The sequence below is a fragment of the Panthera uncia genome, chromosome D2, assembly GCF_023721935.1.
Source record: "Panthera uncia isolate 11264 chromosome D2, Puncia_PCG_1.0, whole genome shotgun sequence".
NCBI classification, from domain to species: Eukaryota; Metazoa; Chordata; class Mammalia; order Carnivora; family Felidae; genus Panthera; species Panthera uncia.
The window spans coordinates 58,014,367-58,037,572 of record NC_064818.1 but is presented as its reverse complement, the minus strand read 5'-3'; the positions used below and the strand labels follow the sequence as shown (position 1 = coordinate 58,037,572).

At 52.9% G+C, this 23,206-nt stretch overlaps 1 protein-coding gene across 2 annotated transcripts in view; it reads left to right on the top strand.

Moving 5' to 3' along the window:
• Positions 1 to 22,637, top strand: part of FBXW4 (F-box and WD repeat domain containing 4) — an 81,128-nt gene extending 58,491 nt beyond the window's left edge. The window contains exons 6-9 of one of the 2 annotated variants that reach the window (XM_049645601.1): positions 10,107 to 10,172; positions 21,081 to 21,221; positions 21,636 to 21,777; positions 21,915 to 22,637. In XM_049645601.1, coding sequence (XP_049501558.1) covers positions 10,107 to 10,172; positions 21,081 to 21,221; positions 21,636 to 21,777; positions 21,915 to 22,034 — 469 coding nt within the window. In that variant the 3' untranslated portion in view covers positions 22,035 to 22,637. The remainder of the gene's footprint in view (positions 1 to 10,106; positions 10,173 to 21,080; positions 21,222 to 21,635; positions 21,778 to 21,914) is intronic. The other variant, XM_049645602.1, reaches the window with a different exon arrangement.
• The last annotated feature ends 569 nt before the right edge of the window (positions 22,638 to 23,206 follow it).

The following is a 23,206-nucleotide window of genomic DNA, read 5'->3' as shown; positions in this document are numbered from 1 at the left end:
TTTTTCAACGTTTCTTATTTATTTTTGGGACAGAGAGAGACAGAGCATGAACGGGGGAGGGGCAGAGAGAGAGGGAGACACAGAATCGGAAACAGGCTCCAGGCTCCGAGCCATCAGCCCAGAGCCCGACGCGGGGCTCGAACTCACGGACCGCGAGATCGTGACCTGGCTGAAGTCGGACTCTTAACCGACTGCGCCACCCAGGCGCCCCTGTTGTTGTTGTTTTTAAAGAAAATTTTTGCTTCTCTGTTGGGTAAAAAATTACCTCATTTGGGGAGTGGTTATAGAAGAGTGACTATCGTATGAGCTGGACTCGGGCCCACCTGGCTGGGGTCAAGTTATGAGCCCCCCCACATGCTCGTAGTGTGACCTTGGTGCATCATGGATCCCCTCTGTTCTTTAATTTTCTCTCCTGTGAAAGGGGAATGGTACTGGTAGTTCTTACCTCATAGTAACGGTGAAAAAAACTTTTTCAAAAAGACACTTTTTCTTATGGAAAATTTCAAAATATACAGAAGTACAATAATTTCCAACCCTTGGCCACTCCTGCTTCTTCAATACTCCCCACACTCTCCCTTCCTTAGTTTTCTTTTTTTTTTTTTTTTTTAAATTTTTTTTTTCAACGTTTCTTATTTATTTTTGGGACAGAGAGAGACAGAGCATGAACGGGGGAGGGGCAGAGAGAGAGGGAGACACAGAATCGGAAACAGGCTCCAGGCTCCGAGCCATCAGCCCAGAGCCTGACGCAGGGCTCGAACTCACGGGCCGTGAGATCGTGACCTGGCTGAAGTCGGACGCTTAACCGACTGCGCCACCCAGGCGCCCCATCCCTTCCTTAGTTTTCTGAAGCAAACATCAAGCATAGAAATACATATTTCGATGTGTATTCTGAAAGATGGTGATGCTTTAAAAATTTAATTACTATTATTTTATCTGGAAAACTATCATCAAATACATAGGAATGTTTTAAGGGTTAAATGAACAAATATATACATATAATGTGCTTGGAACAGTACCCGGTCCTCAGTGAATGGCAGGAAGTGCTAAGTGTATGTAGCAACGTTCGTCGTTGGTCTAACTCGTAATTCTTTGGTTACTCGGAGTTTTAACATTTTGTCATGTTTTCTTGGCCATGTGTATTTTTCCCATAAATAATTTCTTAAAGATTTTTTCTCATTAATCTCCCTGTTCTGGTGATTTATAAGATTTCTTTATATGTTCTGGGTATGAACATTTTGACGGTTATGAATACTTGGTAATTCCTTTCAGCTGATGTTTACAGCATCTTCTGTTGTGTGGACGTTTGGCTGTTTGGGGAGGAGTTCTGTCATCTTTACCTTTACGGTTTCATCTGAAGAATGTCTTTCCCGCTCCAAGATGGTAAAAGTATCTTCCTGCCTTTCCTTGTGATACTTCTATGGTCTTTCAGGTAGTTTTGAAAAATGTTTATCTCCTTCATCCGAGTGGAATTGAGGTCTGCTCTGAGGTAGTGCTCTAGTTTTTTTTGTTGTTGTTGTTATTTTTAATGTTTATTTTTGAGAGAGAGAAAGCCTGTGCAAGAGCAGGGGACACGTAGAGAGAGAGAGAGGGAGAGAGAGAATCCCAAGCAGGCTCTGTGCTGTCAGCACAAAGCCCAATGTGGGACTCGATTTCCTGAACTGTGAGATTATGACCCGAACAGAAATCAAGAGTTGGACGCATCACCAACTGAACCAACCGGGTGCCCCGAGTTTAGTATTGTTTCCAAACGTCTTTCCTGTGGCGTCTCTACCCTTTAATGACTGGTTCACACTTAATCTGCTGCCTTTAAAAGTCACGTTCAGGATTTTCTAATTCCTTACGAATATATAGGTATGGCTTTGGATTCTTTATTCTAATCCATTGATCTATTTGTTCTAGCACAAACATCATATCGCAGCTTTAGAGTACGTTTGATACCTGGTAGAACAACTTTCTTCTTGGGGGCGCCTGGCTGGCTCAGTCGGTGGCTCATGCGACTCTTGATCTCAGGGTTGTGGGTCTGAGCCCCGCATTGAGTGTAGAGGTTACGTAAGAATAAAATCTTTTTAAAAACCCCCAAACTTCTATTGTTCTTGTAAAAATATTTCTTGGTTATTCTTGTACATTTCCACTTCCGGATGAATTTTAGAATCAATTGATTAAAAAAATCTTGTTTGGATGGGACTATAGTGAATTTATGGATTAATTAAGGCAGAAGTAACAGTTTTATAATCTTGACACTTCCTATCCAGGAACACCGTAGATCTTTCTACTTTATTCAGCAATTCTATGTCCTTTAGTAAACCTTGATAGTTTTGTTTTGTTTTTTCATATGGGCCTGTCTTGTCTTTCGTTGGTGGTGTTTTTTGTTAGGTTTATCCTTGGCTATTTTATGGTTTTCTAATTTTTGTGTGAATGGATTTCTGGTTACATTTTGGTTGGTGATGGCTGGTATGTAATAATAGCGAACATCTGTAAACATTGTAATGTTTACAACAAGTCTATGCCTAGGTATCTTAATCATTTCTATTTAACAACATTTTTTTAACATTTTTGTTTATTTTTGAGAGATAGAAACAGAGTGTGAGTGGGAAAGGGGCAGAGAGAGAGGGAGACACAGAATCCAAAGCAGGCTCCAGGCTCTGAGCTGTCAGCACAGAGCCTGACATGGGGCTCGAACCCACAAACCGTGAGATCATGACCTGAGTCGAAGTTGGACACTTAACCAACTGAGCCACCCAGGCGCCCCTAATTGTTTCTATTTTACAGAGAAAGAAACTGGGTTTTAGCGAGGTAAAATAATATCCAAGATCACATACTAATAAGGTGGTAGAACCAGGACCCCTAAGGCCACACTCCATTTCCCTGTTGCACAGGGCATGCTAACCCCAGTATTCGTTGTGATAACTTAAAAAAAATTTTTTTTAAATGTTTGTCTATTTTTGAGAGAGTCGGAGTGCAAGTTGGGGAGGTGCAGAGAGAGGGGGAGACACAGAATCTGAAGCAGGATCCAGGCTTTGAGCTGTCAGCACAGAGCCTGGCGCGGGGCTCGAACCCATGACCTGTGAGATCATGACCTGAGCTGAAGTCAGACACGTAACCGACTGAGCCGCCCAGGTACCCTCGTTGTGATAACTTTTAGTTCCGTCTTTTGGATTCTCTCAGACAGTTATATTGTCTCCAAATAATGGCCATCTCGATCTCTCCTTTTCCAATGCCTCTTGTCAGACACACAGCGGTGTATTATGTCTTGTTTCTCAGTAAGTCTGACCCAGCCGACTTTTCCTTTTGCGCTGGAGCACATTGCCGTTTCTTCCTCTCAGGATCAGATGGGGCAGCTCTTGTGTTTAGAGGCCGTGCAGATGGAAAGTAGAGTATAGAAGCTCTTCTCCCTGCAGCCCCCAGCACATCTTGTTAAACTCAGATTGTACAGTGAGTTCTTGTTTTTGGTATCCTTAATTTTTCCTCTGTCGTTAATTCTGTCCTTCCATCGTTGGCGTTTCTAAGTCTCCTTATTGAGTGGAGTGAGTTCCTTTTCTGTCACCTGGGCCAGGATCATACATCCTTGGTCAGACTGAGCTTTTACCATTGGCGGCAAGTTTTTGAATAGAATTTAATATGAAAGATGGGAGGCATTTCCCAGCCGTCGGACCGCACTCCTCCATGGCGCAGCGGCAAACTTGCTTTGTTGGAGTTTGTTAGAGTGGCAGTGGGAGTGTGAACACTGGAGCCCAGCCTCTGGGTGCTCTGTCTAGAACCTGACCTTCTAGGTGGCCCCTGGCACCATCCTGTCCCGATGCACGTGAGCTCAGAGAGGCTTGGGGTGTGTGTGTGTGTGTGTGTGTGTGTGTGTGTGTGTGTGAGTGTGTGTGACTGAGGGGGGTGTTCCAGGCCTCTGCCAGCTGTGGGAGTCAGGAGTTGGTCTTCCTCCCTGTTCACCAGTACCTAGTTGGGATAAAGAGGCCAGGGGAGGCCCTCACTTCTGATCTGGGCTTCCTGACTAACCTTGGGCTACTGGTCAGTCCCAAAGCTTCAGTCCGAGGTGTGTCAGGGCCACCGTGGCTGACACCTGCTCTAGCAGGAGGCTCACTGTTGGGTCCACCTGTTCTTGGCCATGGGTCTGTAGACAGGAGTGTCTGGTTATGTTGTGTTTTCCCTTACAAGGCATAAATAATGTTTTTCCCTGTAAAAAGTGGCACCTGCTTATTAAAGAAGATTGGAAAATAAAATTTTTTTGCAGAGAGCCCAGCGTGGTAGGGGCTCGATCCCACGACCCTGGGATCGTGACCTGAGCCAAAACCGAGAGTCTGATGCTCAACGAACTGAGCCATCCAGGCACCCCTGAAAAATCAAATTTAAAAGAAAGAATTGCTAATTACTGCCCAGACATAATCACTTTCAGTGTCTTCGTATGTTTCTTTCCACGCTTTCCTTTTCTATCTCCAGGCTTTCAAAAAATAGTTGTATGAGGCTGTTTGTTCTCGACTTTTTTTCTTCTAATAATATCCTAAGACTGTTGCTTGTACTTTGGGAGCATTATTTTAGATGACTGTGTAATATTCCATTAAGTCGATGAGCCATCATTTATTTAACATATTTTTGGTCTTGACCCCTTGAGGGCCTCCTTTCTTTGTTAACCCATTTTGGTTCAATCATCCACGAAGCTGGCTAAAGTCCTTTTGAATTTATATTTTCTGTCTGCACCATTTCTTTGAGGTGACGGTATGCCAGTTGCTCTGTGAAATGGATCTTCTTTTTCTTTGCTTTAAACTTCACTCCTTCAAGCTTCGGCTAGGCACCTCGGTCTCCTTATCCTTTGGTTTGATGAACAACGTTGTATTTCCCTCCCCTTCCCCGACCGTACAGCTTTAGTTTCGGGCGCCCCCCAGCCTTCATGGGCAGGCGCTGCCGTGGATGGTAGGCCCCACAGAGGGCTCCTGCTCCATCACCGATGTGACCCTCAGCTTTCTGGGCTGCCTTCAGGAGGACGTGTCCCCAACTGCAGTGTGGGATGTTTGCTGGAGAGAAAACAAGATTTCTTGGCCTCTTTTTTTTTTTTTCCCTTCCCAGACACATATATTTCCCTTCCCCTTGGGTGGCCTGGGGTGCCCTGTGGGCTGGACCTTGGGAACTGGCTGCCTTATACTCTCACCTACCCCAGCCTGTGTCTGTCCCCTTCCCGACTTCTGTTGACCTCCTGTTCCCACCCCACTGGTCCCTCCCTCACCATGCTGTCCCTGCACTACTGCTCCTGGCCTCCCCTCAGCGAGTGAGTTTGTGTGACCTTCGCACTGCATTCAAGCTTCGGGACTTAGCCGCCGTAATGATGTCAGTGGCACAGGTTAGCAGATGGCGGCCGCAGCAATGAGACCTGACATGTTCTAATGACTCCCTCCTTTCCACCCTTGCCGGCCAAGCCGGTGGAGGGGCAGGGGTTTCCTTGAGGCATTTTAGGAGGGGGCCAAGGGAAATCGGGGGCCCCCAGGTGCCGATGAGGCCTGTGACCTTTGCTGCTATAATATCAGTGTTTCACAAGCAGGGCGGTTCGGGAGCCCACTTGCAGCCCATCAAAAATTGATTTAATTGCAATTTTTCCTCCAATTAGGAGCAGTGGAGCCTGACTAATTGGAGTAATAGAGAGTAATAAGGCTCAGATAAAAAGCCTTCCTCGGCGGCCTTTGTATCTCGTGTCAGTGCCTGTCAGAGGTCAGAGAGCTTGCATATTCTATTAGGCAGCCCGGCCTTCATTTGTACAAATTAGTTTACCCAACAGTAATTAAAATGCCAATGCGGGTTGAAGAGAACTGAATACACTTGATGGGCATGTTGGTGAATGATGTGACAGCTCTGGTGGCCTCCCTTGCCAAAGTGTGTCAGCCCCGGCTCGGAGGCGGCTGGGGCCTGGGCCAGCTGGGTGGCTCCAGGCCAGCCGCGGGGCACAGCTGCTAAGCACGCCACTTGTGCTGCCTCCTCAGAGCCACTCAGACTCTCCTTTCTTCTCCCGGGTGGGGCCATTTGTTCAGTTGTCCATTTGTTCACTCAACAAGGGTTGGAGTTTTCAGTGTGTGCCAGGCACTGTACGAGGTGCCGGGGAGAGAACGTACTGGGCAAGGGTAGGTTCAAATTCCAGCCCTACTAGTTCTCCCTGTGGGAGCCAGAGCAGGGTGCCTCAGTTTTCCCATCTGTAAAATAGGGAAAGTGGTACCTGTGCAGAGTTACAATGGTTAGATGGGATGATGTTTGTGAAACCCTTCCTCAGAACCTGGCACATAGTAAGTGTTCAATAAATGACTGATGTAATTAAGAGGGCCTGAATGAAGGCAGAGGCAGCAGGACTCTGTCTGTTTTTCACCCTGCTCATGCCTGAATAATTTTCCTTCCTCCCTTTCTCCTGTCATCTTTTTCTTGTTATTTTCTGTTCCTCAACTTGAGCACCAGAACCCCTAATTCTCCTGGCGTCTCTCTCTGATGTGGGGCTCCCACATCTGCTTCTTGGGCCTGATGATGATCTCTGTGGTGCCAGGTTTGCTTGAGCTCAGACCAGGGGGCCCGGAAGGTAGGTTGGGAACCTGGACAAGGTCTGGGGCAAGATGAGAAATTGGAGAGGGCTAGCTTCTAATCAGGGCTTTCTCATCCAAAAAGAGCAGAGTTTATAGAGTCAGAATGCCTCTTAGACCCTCAAGCTGAGAGCATGGGTGTGTACTTGTGCAAGAGGGTGTGTGTGTGTGTGTGTGTGTGTGTGTGTGTGTGTGTGTGTGTTGATATTAATTTGTAGGTACTGTTGGTACTTCTCATCTATTATCTGGTTGTGGTGCTTATGAGGGATTCCACTGCCAACCAACGATGTATGACTGTGTCGTGTGTCATTCAGTCCAGTGATTTGGGAATTATTTAAGAAGCAGAGGGACCCCCTTCATAGCCCACATGACTAGCTTCCCCAGCCCGGTTGGCTGTGAGCTTGGAAGGCCCTTGCAGTCCGGTGCCACAGACTTGTACCGAGTACCTCTTGCGGGCCAGGTGCTGTGCTGGGCACCAGAGGACACAGGAGTCCCCAGATGGTCCATGATCTCAAAGGGAAGATAGGGAAATAACCCCCCCAAATACCCTTTGTCCCAAGGACAAGATCAAGTGTGGTAGGGACCTGGAGGAAGGGTGGTCATGTCACCTGAGGAGCCAGCAGCTTCTGCCTCTGTCTGTTCACAGGTTTGCCGTCCCCGTCCCTAGGATACCCCCGAGAAAGAGAGGGAGTGAGGGCGAAAGCCATTTGCATTTTCTTTTCTTTCTGGGGAGAGCTGGCTTTTTCAGTGACCGCAGACTCTAAGCGGAGATTGTAGCAAAGACCTTTTAATGGGTCAGACTCTGAGTCATTGCTTCGGAGGGGCCCCTGGCGGGGTGGTACCCGTGTTCGCCGAGGGCATCTCCGAGCATTCCAGGAGAACCTTTGGCCCGCGTGGCACAGGGCCCGGCACAGGGAGGGCATGGGGAGAGCTGGTGCAGGACGACGGCGGGCTGGCACGCGTGGCGCGGGATGGCACTACGTGTGGGCGAGACGGCGTGGTGGAGGCTGAGCTCGTGGGGGCGGGAGGCCTCCTGGGGTGCACATCCCCCACCCCACCGGCCTCCATTTGGAGCACCTTTTCTGGTGGGGCTCCCAGGAAGCGGGCGAGTATGCCGAAGGAGTTCCTGAAAACTCGTAGAAGTTTGGCCGTCACTTCATTTCCCTTTCTGTGCAGTGGGAATAATCGCCTCTATTGGGAACTTGCTGTGTCACGTGAGGCATCCTTTGGGTGTCCCGGGACAGTGAGTTCCATCTCCTCCCACCCCTGCACCAGGTGTGTCCTGCATTCGGGCACGCCTTTTAATCTTCTGACCTTGAACGTGGCTGGTCTGTGGCTCTTGCCCTCTGCTTTCTGAAGTCCACGGGAGCTGAGGGGTGAGGTGGGGAGCAAGTGTGGCCGCGTATAGGGAGGAACAGTGCGAGGTGTGCGGTGCTGTGCCCGCAGCCAGCTTCACCCCGAGTCCTGGCAGTCCCCACGGTCGGGGTGTGCGTCCTGGTGTGTGTGCCCAGCAGGACCTGGCTCCAAAGCTGCTTGACCGTTGCTTACAGGGTCCGTACTGAGTGTTCAATTTGATTATTCTCTTAGGTCCTCGTACATGCTGGGGGGGTCTCTCTCCTTCCCCCTCCTCCTCCCTGCACTGCATAGTTGGGCAAGGGAAGGGGGCAGCTTTTGGAAAGAAACGTTTCTGGGCATCGTGTCCAGACAATCATGAAAGGCCTTCGTGGGGTACGAAGGTGAGAGGCAGTCCTCCTGGTGGGAGATAGACCCGGCTGGTGACAGCGGGGCAGGAATGGAGGACGGGAGTCCCTGGAGCAGGTGTTGGCAGCCCCGCCCCAGCCTTCTGGGAGGTGCTCCAGATGCTTCCTCCCATCTCCCTCCCTCTCGACTTACTTGCTCACTGAGTCACACCTGTGGCCCATCCGAGGCCTCCTTGAGAGATGTCTGTGTCCGTGCTGGTGCGCCTCACCTGGCCCGAGCTCCTCGAAAGTCTGAAGAGCCCAATTGCCTGCTTGAATGCTTTCCAAGTGGCTATTATGTTTCCAACCCAAGGTAATTGGCTTTACCAGTTATTAATGGATTACCCTCGAGAGAAAAATGTTGAGGGGAGGGAGGTGAGGACAGCACCTCCTGGCTTTGTAGCTTGGGGCTTCAGTGTCCAGTGGCCGCTTTCCAGGCTGGGAGTCACTTGGGGCATGATGGAGTGGCTGTTTTGGCACACGATTCCGGGTGAGCGGTTGCTGGCACTCTAGTGGGTCGAGAGGAGGCTGGGATGATGGAGCATGTCCCTAAGAAACTCTTGGCTTGAGGCATGGAAGCCCCAGGGTGGCTCGTGTGGCCTTTTTAATCAGCCTGGAGTCAAAAAGCAGACACCTGCTCTGCCATTTTTATTGTAAATCGGTGGGTCGGCCGATGCCTGCCCCGACCTCTCCCCCATCGGTGACCGGCAGGCTGCCTCCCGCAGCCAAAGCCCCTGGCTTCTTCAGAGCCCTCTCTACAGAAATCTGTCCCCCCATTGACCCGCTTGGGACGAGAGAGCCACAGGTGCTGGGCAGGCCCAGGGAGGATGGGCTGCTGCCCCACACTGCTAAGGTGTCATTAGTCTGTCTGCTCCCCCCACCCCCCAGCTCCAGACATGTAGGGACCTGCCCTTCCCTGCCCCAGGGCTCCCGAGTGACACAGTCTTTTTTGACTCTCTTGCTCATGGTTAGGTTTTTTTAGCCAGGCTTCCTGCAGGCTTTCCTCCCTCACCCCCACCAGCAAGTCCCCCACAAAGGTGGGGTCTGGCACGTAGGTCCCAGTTCCAGTCCCGGTGCCCTGGCCGGCCTGGCTCACCGTGCGGAACCTGCCCGCCAGCCTTGGGTCTCCACCTAAAATGAAACTCTGCAGATGGCACGTGTTGAACTTTCTAGGGGTTTAAGAGATCCTCTGGGGAAATGGGGTGCGTCCTTGTCCTCTAAACTGCCTGCCTGCCCGCCGTCCCACTCCACGGCAGCCCCAGCAGCCTGGGCCTCCACTCTGTCTGCACCCTCACATCCCAGCACGTTACCCATCTCGTCTTCTCATGTGTAACTCGCTTTTGATGGTTCCCTCTGGTCAGTGTGGTGCCATCGTACCCGCCCTGCGCTTGCACATTACAGGTGCCCCCAGCTCTTAAAACTGTCAGTCGTGCCCCCCACCGCCCTTACCTCTGACCAGGGCATCCCCTTCCGGCACCTGGCAGCCTGTTCCCAGGAGACCATTTCTGCAGCCCGGCAAGCGTGCTCTGTCTTGACCTGAGGGCTGCACGTCTGGAGAAGTGCTTTCCTGGTGGGCAGAGACCACGAGACCCTTCTGAGTGGCGAGCTCAGCCGTCCTGAAACCTGGGGGCCCCTGGGAGGTCGTAGCCCTCAGCGCTCTTCCGGTCGTCTCCCTGCGGCCTCGGCCTCGGCCTTGGCCTCTCCGATGGCCCCGCAGCCGTTTCTCTCATCCTGTCTCACCTCCATGATCCCCCTTCTGCCACAGGCTCTGACAAGCCAGCCCTGACTCCACTCTCCTTTTGTTTGGCAGCTCTTTTGTGACAGGGACGGCCTGTTGTGGGCACTTCTCACCCCTAAGAATCTGGGACCTCAACAGGTAAGAGATTCCTGAGCCACCACGGCTTCCTAAGGGGTGCGGCTAGAGCAGCCAGGGAGGCAAAGCAGAGAGCTGGCTGGGCCAGCCCGGGCTCCAGTGGGCCACCGAATGGTCCAGGGGGAGGCTGGGAAGAACCCAGCGGCCCGACTCACTGGCAGCCTGCAAGGTGCGTGCTCTCTCCTGGCGTCGTTAGAGTTAGCCTGAGGAGACCGTTGGAAGTAATTTATAATAGGTCAGTAATTTCACTTCGAAATCAGGGTAACAACAATTTGGATTTACGATACTTTTTCTCTGAGGAGTGCCCGATTATGTGGCTACATAAAATCCCATCTATCCTTGGAGATGATTTTTCTAAAATAAAGAACTTTGGGAAGCGGCCTACAGAGCCATAAAAAGAATTACACAGAACAGTTAAAATACGTCCAGGTTTTATTCACAACTCTCTGCCTTGGTAAGCTTGACACGTTCCCATCAGATTGTCTACCATTCTGTTGGATTTTTTTAAGCTTTTTATTTTGAAATAATTAGAGATTCATAGGAAGTTCCAAAAATAGGACAGCAAGGTACCTGTGTTACATTAGATAATATAATAAATATAAATTTGATATCAATTATTTATAAGTAATTTCTATATTATATTATATTATATTATATTATATTATATTATATATCAGAACCAGGAAATTGACATTGATATAATCCACAGACCTTTATTCAGATCGCACTCATTTCTGTGTGTGTGTGTGTGTGTGTGTGTGTGTGTGTGGTTCTTTGCAATTTTATCCCATGTGTAGACTCACGTAACTACTACAACAGTTAGGATACAGAACTGGCGGATTCCTCACTTGCCCACGTACAGCCACACCATCTTCCTCCCCTGCCCTCTTAAACTCCCTCGTCTCTCACCTCTCGCAGCCACTTACATGTTTTCCACCTCTTTACTTCTGGCAGCTTGGAGGTGTTATATAAGTGGAATACCTTTTGTGATTTGGTCCCCACCCCTGTTAACCCAGCATAGCTCTCATGAGAGCCATAGCCCTCGTCCTGTGTATCAATGGCGCCTTCCTTTTTATTGCTCAGTAGTATTCCCTGGTGTGGACGCCCCAAAGTTCTCTCCCACTGAACAGCATTCACCCACTGAAGGACATTTGGGTTATGTTCAATTTTTTGACTATTGCAAATTAAGCTCTCGTGAACATTTGCATATAATCTGTTGTGTGGACGCATGTTTTCATTTCTCTGGGATAAATGCCCCAGAGTCCAAGTGCCAGGTCATTCGGTAAGTGTGTGTTTAATTTTTCACCTGTCAAACTATTGTGAATATCTTTACCATTTTATAATCCTGCTCCCGGGTATGAGAGATGTAGTTTCTTCCCATCCTTGACGCATTTGGAATTGCCGCTCTTTCTTGTCTTAGCTATTCTAAGAGGTGTGGTATCTCGTGGCTTTAATTTGAATTTCCGTAATAGCCAATGACATCTTTTCGTGTGTGTATTTGCCTTCTGTATGTTCTCTTTGGTGGAATCTCTGCTCATGTCTTTTGGCGATTTTCTAATTGAACAGTTTGCATTTTCACTGGTGAGTTTGGGGAGTTCTTTATATATTCTAGAAATGAATCCTTTGTCAGATATGTGGTTTGCCTCTATCTTTAAGTCTGGAGCTTGTCTTTTTATCCTCTTAACAGGATAAAAGACCAAAGTTTTACATTTTGATGGCGTCCAAATTTTTTTTGTCAATTGTGCCTGTGGGGTCAAGTCTAAGACCGTCCGCACCTGGCCCCAGGTCCCGTGCTCTGGTTCAGCACCATGATCTACAGCAGCAGCGAGGATGTTCTGTTCTTGTCTGTCTCCTGCCTCAGTGACTCTAGCGTGTCTCCTTTTCTCTCTGTATCCCCAGGAAAGTGGTACCCATCTTTTTGCCCCCTGAAAAATCCATCGTATTGTCAGTCTTTCCAAAAGATTTTTTCTTTTTTAACACGTGAGCTGTTTTAGTTAAATATGGTTTTTTCTACAACATTCTCTTAACGGTCATCCAACCACAGGGATAGGAAACTCGCAACTCTCCCAGACACCACATTACATCTTTGGAGAGCCCTGAGAGTTATCACACCTGTCCTTCATCGAGAGTTGACCTGCTTCCAGGGGCTATGATTCTAGGCAAGAAGCAAGTTGAACCTTGCCTCCGAAGACAGGGCTTTAAATATCTGAAAACTTTGGTCCTGTTTCTCCAGTGTCTTCTCTTTATCAGGCCGAAAGTCTGAGGCCCTTCTACTGTTGCTTACACACATGGTACATCAGTTAGGGTGCTTTTGGCTGGAAGTATTGAGGGCCTACTTCAAAGTGGCTCCAACAATAAAGAGATTATTATTATCGTAAGTGACAAGGCGTCCCCAGGAGCTGGAAGCTTCGCTGGTTCCAGGATTGACGGATGCAGTAGCTCAGCGAGAGGTTGAGGGCCCATCTTCTCAGCTTTCCGCTTTGCCCCCTCTGTCAACGTGGGTTTTGCCGTTATCCTCAGGCTTGTTCACAAAAGCTCTACCTGCTCATAAGGCAAAATACCCAGAGGGAAGAAGGAAGGAAGAGGACTTGTCCCTGCCTGGTCTCTTTTTAAGATGGGGAGTCCTTTTATAGGAGCCCCCAAGCAGACTCCTCATCTTGAGTGAGCCCAAAGTGTATTCCGTTACTCACCCTGAACCAAACCGTGGCAAGGGAAATGGAATGACCAGTCAGGATCGACCTGGGTCTGGGGAAGAGCCCAGCTTCCCCCACGTGCATAGTGGCAAGGAGGATGGGAGCGGTGGGCACAGAATCAGATTTGGGTCAGCAAGAAAGTAAGTGAGGAATAGCTGGGAGGGTGACCCTACTGTGTGGGTCTCACACTCGTTTTAGGATCATTCTCACCTGAAAGTTTCTTGCATTTATCTGGTTGGATCCCTCTTGAAATGGGATGTTCGTAACTGAGTACTGAACGTGCCGGGTGTGAGATGATGAGTGGCAGGCGCTATCCCCTCCTTATTCTAGATCTTTTGCTTTTGTTAGTGTAGCTGATGGTCACATCATACTGTTGTCGGCACAGCTCAGCTAAAACTTCCAAGGGATCCTCTGTCCTGCAGCCTCTGGGACGTTGGAGCGCCCGCAGTCTGTGAATGTCGTTCCCGTGACTCCCCTGCCAAACTCCTGCCACCGGCAAACTTCTTGCTTCTGCGTGGGGCTGAGGCCAAGGAACCCCTCCTCTGGTGTGTGATGGGAGGCTGTGAGGAGCTACGGAGGGCACACAGGCTGTGTGGTCAGACAGACTTGGGTTCTCGAACTAACTCTGCCGCTTCTTAGCTCTGTGATATGGGTGGGGGGCACTCTGGGCCTCGGTTTCCACATCTGTAAATGAGATTTAATGATCTGTACTTAACAGAACTAGTATGAAACCAATTGTTTTATACAAGAGCCCATACAGTGCCTGTCCCCCTCCCTTTCTTTTTCCTCCCCTGCGGCTGCCTTCCATAGTAGTACCTTAGAGTGTATAGACGCTCAGCTTTTTAATTCTCCAAATACCTGTGGCCTTGTGACCACTGGGGGCGGAGTGGTCCTGCTGACCTCATGGCCTAGAGAAGGCCCATGACAGGAAGTAAGGCTGCAGGTCACAAGATAGGTGTTTCTGCCGAAAAGTCCGTTTTCGTCCTGTAGCCGGACCTCGTGCCTGGCGACCTCACTGGCCTGCGCTCGGGGTGGCGAACGGGCCGGGGGTGGGGTGGGCGCACCACCGTGGCCCGGCTTTGTGTCAAAAGCCGAGTAACCTTCGAGGGCCTCTTCTGCCTGGGGTTTCCTTGGTGGGGCTTGGTGGGGCTACTCCTGGGCACAGATTTATGGCCGGGATGTAGTTCTAAGTCACCAACTCCTTGAACGGCCCTCTCTTACGGGGTTAGTCGTCACTAACCCCAAACACTGGGTCTTTACAGAACCCGGGAAGAACCCGAGTGATCACAGGCACAGGACGGCTGCGGCCGGAATTCTGACCGGAGCCAGATGAGAAGCCGCCACTGCATCCCCTGGACAGCCTGTGGCAGGGCCGCCCTGGGCACCATGTGGCTTTGCCTCCTCCCTGGCGCGCAGACGCCCCTCCTCGCCACTGAGAGGAGCCGGCCGCGTTTCCATAGCCCTCTAGTTCCCAGGGGAGCCCGGAGGACTGAGTGGTGCGGGGCTCGGAGGAGAGATGCCCCGGTGGAGGCATCTGCTTTTGGTGGGAGGAAGTGGATGGACAGGGTAACTGTCTGTAGCTGTCTTTCCCAGAGAAGCCCAAGCAGATAATAAAGCCATGTAGAAAATAGGATTAAGGTAATGAACAGGCAGGACAGAGTTTGATCTTTCAATAACGCCAAAGCCTGACTGACAGGCCAATCTGGAAGGTGGGGCAGCACCGCCCGCAGGACTAGGTGGCGGGGCGCTGTGCGGGGCTGGGGGGATTCTTTGCTTTTAACCTGTCACCACTGAAACCTGAGGAGCACCGGGATTTTCTCTTTTATGTGTGTGCCGTGACTTGGGCGGGGGAAGGAGTGCTCCGAGCATCCCCCCTCTGGGGCCGCCCTCAGGATGATGGCGGGGGCTGGGACACAGCTGGGAGGTGGAGGTGCCCTGCTCCGCACGTCTGCTTCCTGCTGCCTCTCAGGTCCCCGCTATCCGGGAGCTTAGGCTGCTTCCCACAGTGCCTGGGGACCCCTTCAGAGTTACCCGGGCTCCCTCAGCCCTTCCTTTCATCAAGACCCCTCTGGACTCTGTTCTCCCTATGAGTTAGGGAGGGGGAGGTGCGGGCTGGAGCACACGGGCTCGAGGGCAGCCATGGCATACAGCCATCGTCTAGACGGCAAGGAGCTTGACCGTCCCTCTCCTTTCTTCTCTGCCTTTCTTTCTCCTGGAGTTGGGAACCGTGGGCTGGGCCCAAGGACGGGGAATTTCTAACCTGTCTAAACCAGGCAGAGAGAAAGATGGAGTTCTTGACCCAACTTGGAGGTGCCAGAGTGTTCCTGCTTCCAAGGGTAGGTGGTCTTTGGGCCCAGGTGCCGGCTCCAGGGGCTCCATCTTGACAGATAGTGTCAACAGCCAATCCCTGAAGTAACCTTCCCTAGGCCCTGTGATCCCATCAAGGCCTGAGGTACTAGGCCAAAGCCGTCCTGTTTCTGAGCCTGGTACTCTTTGCGTGCATTTGAGCAGAAACCTCGGCTAGGTCCCAGGGAAGGTGTTGTCTGTGCGGGGCGTACCTCACAGCTGCCGAGAGGCCTGGGAGGTCTGCCTGACCTGACATCTTATACACCCCTCCTCCCTAGGCTTGTTCTTGCTATGGGCTGTATGTTTCTGCCAAGGGCATCTGAGCTGGGTCTAGCACCAGGATGGAGAGGCCCGTGATCCCAGACCTGGACATATCCTAGTGGGTCCAGCCATAGCCCTGAGCCAGCCTCAGGACCACCGGGCAGGGATGGGGCGAGGGGTGGGCTCTGGACCTGGCTACACCTAGGGTGTTGAGGGTTCGAGTCCTCAGCGAGGCTCTGTGCTGCCCTGTATGCGTGTGATCATGCGTGTGCCCCTGCGCACATCCCTTATCTCTCCTTCTGGCCAGGGTCCTCCCTGGTTCCCCGTTCCTCCTCCGTTTCTATCCTAAACCCCCGAACATCCTCTCTCTCACCAAAGGTAGGGCAGGTAGGCTTCTCACACATTCTGACAGGGGCCCTCTATCTTCCCCTTGAGCCTTTGCTCTGGCTGCCATCGTGCCCGGATTACCTACCCCCTCTCTGTCCTGCCTACTCTTCCGTGTAAACAGCACCTCTGCCGCAAAGACCTCCCTGATCCTAGCTCCTGTGGCTGGAGTTGGTAACCCTTCAAGCGCTCCTAGGGCCGCCCTGTCGGTCACCATGTGCCAGGAACTTCTCTTGGGACCCCAGGCTGAGCACAGGAGATGCGCATCAGAGCATCTAGTGGCATTTAGAATGGGGAGGGGGGCCTGGCTGCAGCCCTTTCTAGCCGTCTGCAGAAGGCACCGGTGTCCTGAGCACAGACTGGGCCACTCTGAGGGCACCAGTAGTGCCCATCTGGCCCAGGTGTGGCTTTGTCTCTGCCCCTGCCTCCACCTCCACCCCGGGGGGGGGAGGGGATAGGTGGCCCTCAGTCAGGGTGATTACGGGAACTGCCCTCTTTAAAGTACCTGCCTTCTCCTTTGAAAGTATTACTGACAGATTTTTTCATTTTCTTTTTTCTTTACCTCTTTAAGGAACCCTGTAATTTCTTTCTCTTTCTTTTCTTTCTCCCCCCTTTCCTTTTTCTTTCTTGTCCCCTCTGTCCCCCTGAACTCTTTGAAATTGGCTCTCTGCCTGCTGACACCAAACTGATACTTTGCGTTTCACTTCTCCTTATCCCTTTATGGCAACAGATGTTGAAATTTTGTATCCTTTTATCTGCCCGGCTGCCCCTTCCTGTAATTACGGTCCCCTTGTTAGCAGTACAAAGTGGGCTGCCTGGCTGCCTGGCCTTTGAGCCATTGTGTCTGAACACGTGTGCGCGGGCGGGCGCCGGGGGCTGTGCACGCGCACACACATGCACGCGAGCGGCTGTGTGCTCGGGCAGGGCCCTTCCCTCTCACCTGATGGGGCCGAGGCAGGCGAAGCATCCGTGGGCTTCTCCTGGTCTCTGCCACCCTGTGGTTACATTTGGGACCTATGTGCCTCCTCGATTCCCGCCCTCCCCACCTGAGTGCTGGACGAGGACAGCGCCTCCCTGCCCCTCCCGGAGCTCAGACCAGCTGAGCAGTACCCACCCGAAGGCCACCATGGTCTGGAAGCCAGATCCTGGGCAAATCGGAGTGCCTGCCAGGTGAAAACACAGGCCGGGTGCCCCAGCTCTACGCTGGCCCTTTGCCTCGGCCCTCCTGCTGCTCCTGTCACTCACTGAGGAATCACTCCATACCACAGGCTGAAATGTTCTCTTATCTGTCCTTTTATAAAACTTTCATTTCTCCTCTGGAACTCAGTCACCCCTCATACTGATAGCTGGATACATGACAGACTCCCTCCTTCACTGGGTGGAAAACTCCTTGAGAACAGGGATCGTTCCTTCAAAGTTGGTTCTGACATGTCCCCGTAGTTCCTGCTTGGCACAATGCCTTGTATACAGAAGGAGCTCATTAAATGGTTGTTGCTCAAAGAAAGGAAGAGAGAGGGGAGGGTGGGAAGGAGGAAAAGCCTCCCGTTCTGAGTGACCGTGTTCAGCCAAGCTTATACCTTCAGGCCCTCTGTCTCCATGGGAGCCGAGATGTGGGAAGGTGGACTGTCACTCTCCCATCCTTTCCCTCCTCTGAAAGCCACTGTTGCATTTTTGGGGCCGCATACCCAGGACAGATGTAGGAACGAGAACCCCCAGGATCTCCAGGGAGCATCCCCAGGTACCCAGTGTGTTAACGGTGGCTGTAAAATGGTGTGGGGGGGTCACAGGCATTCTTAGGTGCAGGCTGGGAGGTGGATGGATACAGCTTCTCATATCTCAGGGCCCTTTAGCACAGGGCTCTCTGTGGGCTGCGGCTTGTGTTGGGAGCACAGGCAGGGAGGGAGGCAGGTGGAGGATGGGATGAGAGGACTCCGGCTCAGCAGGGCCCAGACTAAGGGGGTGGGGGGGGGTGCCTCTCCCTGCTGGGACATCAGGGCCTTCAGGGTCAGCATCTACCTCCAGTGAGCTGTCCCTACAAAGATGGTGGTGGAGGGGTCAGGGTCTTACTAAATTTCCTTCTGTCAGGAAGCTCCTCCCTAGGCCCCTTCTTCCCTCTAGACAGAATCGCAGTGCAGCATGGTGGGTTGGGCCAGGGAGCCCTGGTTTCCTCACCTGATCACCCCCTTCAAGGGTCCCTGGGATGAGGCCACCCTCTGCTTGCTCCTTCTGCCCAGGCACTCGGGGGGCTCCCAGGGAATGCTGCACACAGCCTGGCCTCAGGGCCATGTCTCCTTCCGGCTGTCCGCCCCAGGCCTGCCCTCCTTCTTAGGCTCACAGGGGTGGCCCCATCTGTCTTTATCTTTCCCTGGGTGGAGAGAGAATTGTTGGAGTCGGGCTCGGGGGAGGCTGGGGTGTGGAGCCCCCCCACCCCAGCGGCTCCTGGAGGCCCAGGCTTTGTGCGCAGGAGTTGGAAGGGAATGGACTTTTTGTCTGGCCCTCTGGAGTGACAGAGCTGGCCCTTGCTCCTGTCTTGGCCCAGGGCTCTGAGGGGCAGTCCTGTTCCCACACAAGTTGTGTGATAGCCAAGGCTCTGCACCCCCCCTCCCGCCCCCCACCGTGAGAGGCCGAGAAGCATTCTTGACATTCTTTCCAGAGAAAAGGGGTGAAACGTCTGAATTTGGGGGTCACCATGTTATACAAATTGCAATCTAATCGTTTTTTACAAGAACACACTTGCAGTAAGAAAAGGAGCCCAAGAGGAGGGGCTGAGGAGACAGCTTGTTTTGTCCCCCTTTCCCCCAAAGTTTGGGGCTATTGTCAGGCTGATCTTGCTCCCTTCACAGGCGCTGTTGAGCTAGAGTTTTCTAGTTAAATTGGTCTTAGGGTGGGGGCCACGAAGGGCCCACGGTGCCATTTCTGTTTGTTTTCCCGAATCAAAGCCCCAGCAGGGCTCCTATGGCACTGCTGGGCTGCTATTTGAAGAGACGGGCCATTTCCCAGAGCCTGGTGTGTCAGTTTATGCTCTGAACTTAACCTCACGGGCACTGCACAACAGAGTCTTGAGGGTCCCAGGCCCAGAGGCAAAAGAAATTGTATCTTTTTATTGGGCCATTTAAAGTGTGTGTGGCCATTTCAGAGAATCGGAGAACAGCGCAGCAGCAGAAAGAAACTCCTCCGTCCCTGGCCAGGCTGGGCTGGCCGACTAGGGGCTTTCGGGACTTGTCCTGGCCTCCAGGGGTTGGTGCTCACTCTGGCCCTGGCGTCTCCTCGAGAAAGCAGGGTTCTGTGTTTACTGCAGACACCGGCATGATGCTTTCCAGTGGTGGCTTGAATGCTGGGGCAGGGGGCCCAGGGTGGCAATCTGAACTGGGTATTGATTGCCCTGATGTTTCTGGTCCTGATCCTGCTGACCCTGCCCGGCCCATGGCTGCCCACCTTTCTTTCCTTCTAAACCCTGGGACCAGGGGTAGGCAGGCAGAGCCACGCTGGGCTTCAGGCCCCCAACCCCCACTGCCTTTCATCTTCTGTTTCAAACAAACATGAAATTACTTCTACAGATTAAAGGGGAGAGCTCCTCAGTCATTCCTGAAGGCCTCACTAATGGAAGGGGCAGGGCCCCCAAATCTGGAAGGAGGGAGACCTGTGGAGCAAAACAGCCCCCACCCGGTGTGTACAAATGTCCAGAAGTACCTTCAAAAGAGAGGTGCAGGGGTGGGAGGGCTCTGGCCTGCCCAGGGTGGGTGAATCCTAGCTGGTGGCCCATCTGGGAAGGCAGGCCCTTCCTGGGAGCCAAGGTCAGTGATCCATACGAGACTGGGATCTTTGCGCAGTGGCTTTCTGCCTGATCCCTCTCAGGGTTCCCCAACACAGAGGCTGATGTAGTCCAGACCGTAAGAGGAAGACCTCCCTGAGGAGGCTGGGGGCAAGGGTTCTGACTGCCACAGTGCCCTTTGCTGGAGGTCCCCTCGCTGCCCAGGGCTCAAGGGGCAAGGCAAACCGGGCAAAAAGGAACCCCCAGCCTCCTCCTTTATTCGTTCAGTCTCTAGGGAAGATGGTGGCTCCACTGAGGAGAAGGGAGGTTGAGGGTCAGAGTCCGTGTGAGCCGAGAGGCCTGGAGCTGAAGTCCGCTTTCACACACATGGCTGACAGCGTCTGCCTCAGCCCTTTGGTGAACACTGCTTGTGAGACCACGACGTCCTCCCTCCCCCCCCCCCCCCCCCCCCCCCCCCCCCCAGGGCCTCTTACCTGGGTGTCCCTGGGAAGTGCTCAGGGCCTTGTTTCTCTTGTCATGCATGCAAGGGAGCCTAGCATCTCTTGGGTGAAACTGAGGGATAGGGCCTGGAGGGTGCCCCTCTTCTTCATTCCCTTCGGTCGTTCGGCAGAAACTCACTGCTTCTACCCGTTCCCTAGCCACAGGGATTAGCGGGTGCACTTGATGTTGAGGGGTGGTTGCTAGGGCCAGAAGGCCCCCCTACATGGTTGCTAGGGGTCTGGCATCAGGGCGAGGGGTCTGCCCACTGCCGCGGTCACGGAGGGAATTACACAGTCACAAAGAAATTGTTCTTCTCGGTAATCTGCTCTCGGCCACCGGGAGGGGCGAGGGTGGGGGAGCATGCTGGAGCCCAGCAGGCTGGGGGCTGTGATCACACAGGCGTGCTAGCCGCGGGCTGGGGGCCAGCCGGGCCAGGAACACCAGGGACCAGCCCGCTAAGCTGCTTTCTCAGCGATTTCTCTCCCCAGACACAAAGGTGTTTACTTGTTTTAACATCTCCTGGGACTCCCCTTCTCCCTTTGTGTGGTCTTTATCCCCAATGAGGTTTGAGCCCCAGATTACAGGCGGGAATTAAGGCATTGGACTCAGGCAGCTCAGAACCGCCTGACCTGCAGGATCAAGAAGTATAAAGTAACCGAGTGTGTGTGTGCACGGAAGGGGGGCCGGCCCCTCAGCCAGGCCCATTCTTCCTCCTGAGGAGCGGCAGCCAGGCAGCGAGCAGGTGTGATCAGGGGCTGCCGGGCTGAGGCCTTTAGCTGGGGGAGGGGCAGGGACTGGGGTGACAGTGGGCACCCCAGGCATTTCCTCCCTGGGCCCTTTCCTAAGGGAGCCTGATTTTAGCTCAGGAGGGAGAGCTGCATTTCCTCAGGGACTGATGCCACTGGGTTAAAAGCAGATGTGGGGGCTGAGGGGAGGGGACGGCCGCTCATCGTCTACCCTCCGCTCTCTCCCCAGTGGGCAGCTCATGATGCACCTGGGCAGTGACTTCCCCCCAGGAGCTGGGGTGTTGGATGTCATGTATGAGTCCCCTTCCACACTTCTGTCCTGTGGCTATGACACCTACGTTCGCTACTGGGACCTCCGAGCCAGCGTCCGGTGAGTGTCTAGGCAGGAGGTGGGACGCAGTCCCGGCCCTCCCTCTGGGTGAGCCCCCAGGAGAAGGGACAGGTGGAGGCCAGTAGGAGCAGCCAGCAAGGTCAGATCAAGCTGAGACTCCTAGCTTGGCAGCCCTGGCCTGGGAGACCCTAACCTACAGGCCATGATTAAGAGCCTGGGAGTCATCAGCGTTCTCCCTGCCTTAGTTACCTGCTGCCTAAGTCCTGGGATGATGAGGGCATGATCTGGCCTGGGGACCTATACAGAGGAGGCTTTCCCCCATTAAGTCTATTTTTCAAAAGAGTTTGCTGATTCAGCTTCTGTCTCCCAGCCAGAATGGATTTCTAAGACCCTTGGGGAACTGGGGGTAGAGGGCACCCCTATGCTTCCCTCTGACTGCCTCTTCCTGGACAGAAAGTGCGTCATGGAGTGGGAGGAACCCCACGACAGCACCCTGTACTGCCTGCAGACAGATGGGAACCACCTGCTGGCTACCGGGTCCTCCTACTACGGTGTCGTGCGGCTGTGGGACCGGCGCCAGAGGGCCTGCCTACACGTAAGAGCACTGCCCAGCATTTGTTCCAGGATGCCAGGATTCCCTGTTAGGGGCTGTGCCTGGAAACCTTGGGGTAGGGCTCTCCCCCTCTCCACCTCGGGATGTGCTTGCCATTCCTGCACCTTCCCTCCCTGCAGGCCTTCCCCTTGACCTCGACCCCGCTCAGCAGTCCCGTGTACTGCCTGCGCTTCACCACCAAGCATCTCTATGCTGCGCTGTCTTACAACCTCCACGTCCTGGACTTTCAAAACCCGTGACAGGGCCACCCCAGCCTGTGGGGCAGGGAAGCCAGCTACTCAGGGACCTCTCCTGCCTGGAGGGTGCAGTGATACCTCCTCCCCCGCCGTGCCTGTGCTCCTAGACCTATCTTGGGCAACGTAAGGTAAAGGCTGCCGACTCTCAGAAATTTGGCATTACCTCCCAGGACCTAGCTGGAGAGCAGGGATCTGCTGCTTTGAGAGAATGGCTGAACCCGGCCGGCCCTTGCTTCTCTGGTGGCCAGAGCAAGGATCTGGCCTGGATGGCCCCCCGCCCCTCACCCTTTCTTAGAGCCGTGACAGCTCTGAGAGAGGTGAGGTGCTCCAGCTGGTCCCTTTCTGCCCCTTCGTCAGAAGGAGGGGTGAGGCTGCCACTATCCTGCTCTGGCACCGGCCCCCACCTCCTCACTCAGGCCCCTCCCCTTGACTGAGCTCTTGGGGCTCAGTCCTGGGACACTGTGGCCTGGTCCCACTTTGAAACTGAAGAGGGTTGAGTGAGCGCTGAGCCGGCCCAATTGCAGGCTGGCTGCTGGGACATGCTACAATGTTCATTTTTGTAAAAATAAAGCTTGATTGGTCACAGATCTGGTTCCTCTCTGGCTGGGGAGTCCTGGGAAGCCCCAAAAGAGGGAAGAACACATTCAAACTGAGGGATGGGCATGCTGGGGAAAGGGAAGACCTGTTCCTTCAGGAAAACCTCTCAGTACTACTCACCCCTTTGGCCCCAGTGGTGGGGAGGATGTCCCTGTCGGGTATGGCTAGGGGACAGCAGAAGGGCTGTGGGGGAGCTAAACTACCACCCATCAGCACCCTATTCCAACACACACCCACTCTTTGCACTGCTACAACCCTCATTCTGGCCTGTTTCCAAGGTTACTGTATTTTAAAACTTCTCCCTCACTCACCCTTACCTTAGGGAATTCATCTGGGCCACTTCTGCAAGCTAAGGTGGCACAGGGTCTCTTCCAGCCCAGTCTTCCTCTGAGCCCAGCAGCGCCGAGCGGGCATCTTCCCCAACCTGTTTGCGTCAACTCTGAGCTTCCCCCACCTCTGCTCCATCTAAGACTCATGCCTCCCTTTACGTGAAAGGCTTTTAATGTTGGAGGTCCCTAAGGATAGAAGAGAAGGGAATGTCATCGCCAGCACCCTTCTTGGTGACAGGAGCATGGAGA